General features: G+C 47.6%; 1 protein-coding gene across 1 annotated transcript; it reads right to left on the bottom strand.

Moving 5' to 3' along the window:
* Positions 1-1931: 1931 nt before the first annotated feature.
* Positions 1932-5074, bottom strand: LOC139685432 (uncharacterized). The gene is made up of 2 exons (XM_071582447.1): positions 4679-5074; positions 1932-2949 (listed from the first exon to the last, which is right to left on the bottom strand). The coding sequence occupies exons 1-2, from the start codon at positions 4838-4840 to the stop codon at positions 2533-2535; spliced, it is 579 nt and encodes a 192-aa protein (XP_071438548.1). The 5' UTR covers positions 4841-5074; the 3' UTR covers positions 1932-2532.
* Positions 5075-5873: the final 799 nt, after the last annotated feature.

Here is a 5873-nt window from a genome sequence, read left to right as displayed (position 1 = left end):
TTAGATTGATTCTTAAGGAATAAAGTGGATTTAAGAAAAGTCAGACAGGAAGAAAACCCCTCTACGCAGCACGCGAACTAATTCGGCAATTAATCCAACTTCGTGAGGATCGCTTATACTTGCAGCATATTCTAAATAAGGCATAACCAGCCAAAGATAGCATTCCTCTTCGATCTTTTCATCACATATACCCAGTACTCTACTAATAAATCCAAATATTTGTTGGCTTGTCCACGTATTCCCCGTATGTGCTTCACCCAGGAGAGATCGTGAGTGAGGGTAACGCCTAATGTTAGGTAATTTAAGGTATTTAATCGAGTCTACACATACCTTTTCGATGTTCCCGATACAGTCGGCGTTCGGGTGGGAATTGCTCTTTTTCCCAAAATTTATGACTACGCCCTTTTTTAAGTTAAATCCTAATTTCCAAGTGTCGCACCAGCGTTGTATAGCATTAAGGTCATCTGACAAAGATGCTCGATCCCCAGGATCATGGATATCACGGAAAACCACCGCATCGTCGGCAAATAAACGTATCTGACTACGGAGACAATGTCCTTAACGTTAAGTAGGAACAAAAGATATTCGATGACACTTCTCTGGGGAACACCTGAAGTAACTTTTACTGCATTTGGGCTAACTCCATCTATGACTATTCTTTGAACCCAAACATTCAAAGCGTCGTTTACCCAACCCCGAATATTTTTCATCTTAGCGTGACATAGCCTTTGACGTCGTAATGTCTTTCTAACATCCGCGATGTACCATTTAGGTTCCGTGCTATCTTACATAAATTTACTGGGAATGAACTTGACTGCTGAGCGCGTGATCTCGAGGAAGCGATTCCACGTATCCTCAGTATTTCGGTGAGTACTATCTTTCCTAAAACTAGCAAATTAGTTCCGTAGCACGGACTTAAGGTGATTGTAGTCCCCTTCTTTAAACAAGTAAATTTTAATTTTAGGCTTAAAATTTCGGACCCCACGAAGCGAAAACTTAGCATTTTCTGCCCTGAGGTCACTGGTTCCTTTTATATTTTCCATATTTAGGACTTTTTCAGGAATATTCTTTGTTCACAAATTAAGAATATTATCGCCCCTGTTTGGTGAAGTGACAAGTTGATTCAATGAGTTCAACGTAAAAGAATTCAATAGCGATTCCGAGATATCTTTGCCTTTACCGCCCGTTTTAAAACTATCTGTGCTCCAGTCAATAGATGGGACATTGTAATCTCCACCGATTATAACGTCGCGATCGTTGTGCTTGGATAAGAAACCTTTGATTTGCTGATCTAATTCTAGTATTGAATTGTCTCTGTCGACTCGCGGTCTGTAAAACGCGCATACATAAATTCTTTTTAATTTAGGGTTTTTAATTGAGCACCAAACCCTTTCCAACCCATTACCTGGAGTTACCTCAGCCCTGCTGACGCCAGATTTTTTATCTGCACTAAAGACGCCACCCCAGATTCTAATTGCTCTGTCATTTCTGTAAATGCAAAAGGATTTTGGGAAAATTTCACCGCCGAAAATATCAGAGGATAACTAACTTTCTGTCCCAAAAATTATAATTGCGCCTGTGCTTTGAATTAGGCGATAATATTCTGACACTTTGTTTTACCCACCCATACAGATAATGTTTCCTTGAAATTACGATTTTTTCGATGTTTGACGAGGATCGTCTTCTTATTAATATTGAATCCCTTGTAAAATATTCCGCCCGATGCAATCTGATTTGTGTTAAAGGAACTATTGCTAGCACTGAACCTCACATCTTTTTAAGCTACATTATTTGGCAAAGAAGACTTTGGATACCCACTTATTAAAATTATGCTTCCGTTGCTACACCGCTCAGATGGAATCGCTGTTTCCGATAAGCAGATGGAAGCCATATTAAAGCATATCTGCTAGAATGTTTTCAATCCTTTCATCACAATATGCAACTGAGAGCAAATAACAAAGAACAAGATTATTTTGAGACGTCAATATGGCCGTTAAGAATGATTTTTAAACTATTTATTTCCATACAGAATCGTTCTTTGATAGCGAGAAATACGGTCAAGGAGGCAAACGTGCCGCTGTGTGCTTCTCGTCACCATCTGGAATGGAAACTGAGCCACCAGCCGACAACTTAAAGTAATGACCGTGGCCGAGTGGAAATACTTATTCTTGACTGGAACTTTGTTCTTACTGGAAGAGATGAAAAATGATTTCGCGGTGTTCTTAAAAAAAACTGTAGCTTGCTCATCTTGTAAATGTAAACACCATCCGGCAGCCACCGGCACATTCCAACACAAAGGCAAAATTCCAAAAAAAACAAAACAACCTTACATTACAACAAAAAGGCCGCGGGTGTTCTTGGGTCTGGATCAACAGAACATCCATTGTTAAATATCGTCTTGCTCCTCTTCGCGGTGAACACACTCGACAGACAAGCGCGACACGAAGGAGGCGTGCGAGTGGACGACTCCTTCAGCGATGCGGGGAGAGATGGCGGAAGCCGTCGCGGGTGACGACAGGCCGGGGCAGGGCGTCAGGGCCCCAGGGGGTCCAGGAGAACATAGCGGACTAGGTGCGGGGGCAGAGGGAGCAACGGGGCGCGGGGCCTCAGGTCTCGGCCCCCGGCGGCCCTAGAGAGGCACGCCCTCACGGCGTAGCGGCACAACCGGCTCAGGGGCGGCGGGGAGGTCATCTCCCGGGCCAGCCAGTCATCTTCAGGGAGGGGGGCCCACTCCCGCGACGGACGGAGTCCCGCGGCCAGGGCCAGGCCCTTGGCTGTCCCGACGTCCCCCCGGTCCAGAGCCACTCGGAGGAGGCCTCTGGCTCCGAGCCCAGCACCCGCCGACACCAGTGGTTGGCACCACTGCCACCCCTGCCGCACGGCCTCATGGAGGGGGCACTCGTTCCACGGGAGGGGGACGACGCGGCTCCCAGGACCCCACTGGCACACCTGTAAGGGTGAAAAGGACCTCGTTCATGAAAGCATCTCGAGAGAGTATGCGATGTGGGGACAGCGCTTCTTTTCTTTTCACAATTTGGTGTTTAAGGAAGATGGGAAAGTTCTCAGAGAGATGTAGGGTTTGAACCGATCAATCTACTGAATTAACCTTTTTTAAATATCGCACCTTCCACGAGTAGATTTGATTGAGCTCATCCCTTTTCATCAACTACAGAATCCCCATCACAGTTTCATCAAGAGGGGAATAATACCGCGCGTGAGTACATCCATTGACCGAATCTCGAAAGTAGTCCTCCGAAGGTTTCGCACGACATTAAACCAACGATTTCGTCTCTTTTGCCCCGGTACACGAGTCGAATTTCAGTCATCCGCTTCCATTTGCCCGAAAACTCTTCCAATGATAAGTTTTCCATGAAACCTTATGTAATGCAGTCGTTCAGACATTGAAATTCAATCTCTTTCAACAAAGTATATTTAAAATAATCAACGCTGCACCGAATATCCATAAAATTTTATTGTGATAACATTTTCAGGGAAAAATATTTACAGAAATAATAATAATATCATATAATTAAGCTATAAGAACTTTACTGTTAACCTACAACTAAGTGCATTGTAGTAATTTTCTCGTGTGATATCAAGAGTTGAGGCATTTGATCTCAACGAATCCGTCATTCCCATCAGGAGAAGCTCACATCGAAGTCGGATCGGGATCCGCGGATGGTCAACAACGAGCAATCGCCACGCACTCCTTCTTCTAAGGAATATCGATCGAGGCCCATTGCTCTTTTTCGCGCCCATATCAGATTATTGCGGTCGCAATGTTACTGCATACAACGGAACTCACTAATGAAGCCGTAGGCGTCGTTAGGCGCATACAGCGAGCGGTTCCGAAGTTGCGTCCTATCGATCTCTTTCGCCTCTCTTCCTTCCACGGTGTATGCACAACTGCTCTGGTCAATTGCACCATTTTGTCGTTCATCTCTGCTAACAACGGAAAATTTCAGCGGGTCAAAAAATTCACTTGCCAGTAACTTACTGTACATTATCCCTTTGCTACAAGAAACCCCTGAACCCATTCCTTTGACCGTTATCTCTCGCTGGTTAGGCCTCATTTCGAATATGTTGCAAGTAAGATGGCATCCTCACGAAGTTGGATTGATTTTTTAATTGGATCGCATGCAGCGTAGAGGAGATATATTTGGAAAACGTTCTTATGATAAACTTAGTAGCGTATCCATAATATTAGAGCAGCTAGGCTGGGAATTACTTAATGGAGCGAAGGTTAAATTACAGATCAAATCTCTTTCATGAGCTGAAAGGATGTCTCTTTAGCGGTGATGCTGAAAATGTATTATTAACACCATCGCGCTGCGGTAGGAGAGATCATGCCAATAAAATTAGAGAGATGAAGTGTGGATCAGACACATTTAAGATTTAATTTTTTCCACGAACGATAGGGGATCAGAATATCATTGTCCGATTGCGGTAGGGTCATATTCGGATCAAAATTAGTCTGCGTATTCACCCCCTGCCACACACCCTAGCGGTGGCTTGCAGGGTAATAAAATATCAAATGACAGATGCTTCACTTTCAAAAATCTCATTAAAATTAAAAACATCCCCAGGGAACAAGAAATGCATCTAGTTTTCACTGGGAAGTGCATGGAGAGAGGCCGGCGACCCCTTTCTGCGCAACGGCGCTGGGGAATCCTCTCACCCTTGCCCCGCGCGCCAGGAGCAGGGCCACGTGGCCGGCCCTCTTGCCGTAGACGGCCGCCCAGAGCGGCGAGTGGCCGTAGAAGTCGGGGGCGTCCACGTCGGCGCCGGCGTCCAGCAGGAGGGTGCAGAGTGACGGGGGGCAGCCCAGGCGCACGGCCATCACGAGGGGGGGCTCCAGGCGGCCCTGGGAGTCCACGGAGCGGCGGCGGGGATCGGCGCCGAGACGCAAGAGGGTCTCCACGCACGAAACGGCCCCGAGGGCGAGGGCGGAGGCGAGGGGCGTCGTGCCTCCCGGGGCCTCGTCGGGGTCCGCCCCTTCCGACAGCACCAGCCGCGCCAGCGCCTCGGCGTCGCGGCGCCGGACGGCCAACGCGACATCCGCCGCGCGGCTCCGCCTCCTCCGGCCCCCCTCCGACCCGCCTCCGCCCACGAACTGGTGCCGCCCGCCCCCGGGCACCACAATGCTCTTCAGGATGGAGGCGGCGAGGTGAGCCGAGTCCATGGGCGGCGGGGTCACCCGGGAGAGGCAGGGGCCGGTCGGCCTTGGTCGCCACCGCCGATGACAAGAGGCTGTCCTTTGGAGACGCAAGGCTTTCGGAGGAGAGAGAGAAGGGAGGGGGGAGTGGGGATCGCACTTTCATTAATGCTTTCTCATGGGGAGTGGAGGTTCGGGAGGAAACCTACGCAAGTGAGATTTATTCTTTTTTTTTAATTCGGCAAATGCCTAGGATGAAAGAATGTGATTACTATTTGAACGCCAAAGAAGTCAGCGAAGCAATTACTTCAGACCTATTTAAAAAATCTTCAACCTATTTAAAGTGTTTATAAATGGTTGTCGCATTTCAGCGTATGTATTCCAATGGCACTCGTTCAGTCATTCCACCAATTTAAAGGTTGAATTTGACCTTTGGCCCCTCTTAAGCCTCCCGAGCACTTCTCTCTTCTTTGATCAGCATTACATTTATTTCTCCGGGGCATCGTAACTTCCGCTTGCCTTCAAGCTCTCTAAGATTCCCACTGTCAGCCTTCCTCTTCCTCACGCATCAGTCTCCCCTCTATCACGGCCTTCAGCATCCCACCAGCCTTCATCATTACCTCCCCACGGAAACTTCCTCTCTTCGCCAATCGCCATTTAACAATTCGTCATTCGCGGCCCTCTCCCCCCTCTCCCTCTCCTCAAAGCCCATCATCAA

The sequence above is a fragment of the Hetaerina americana genome, unplaced genomic scaffold, assembly GCF_022747635.1.
Source record: "Hetaerina americana unplaced genomic scaffold, ioHetAmer1.1.p SCAF_112, whole genome shotgun sequence".
NCBI classification, from domain to species: domain Eukaryota; kingdom Metazoa; phylum Arthropoda; class Insecta; order Odonata; family Calopterygidae; genus Hetaerina; species Hetaerina americana.
This window is presented reverse-complemented; position numbering and strand designations above follow the sequence as displayed.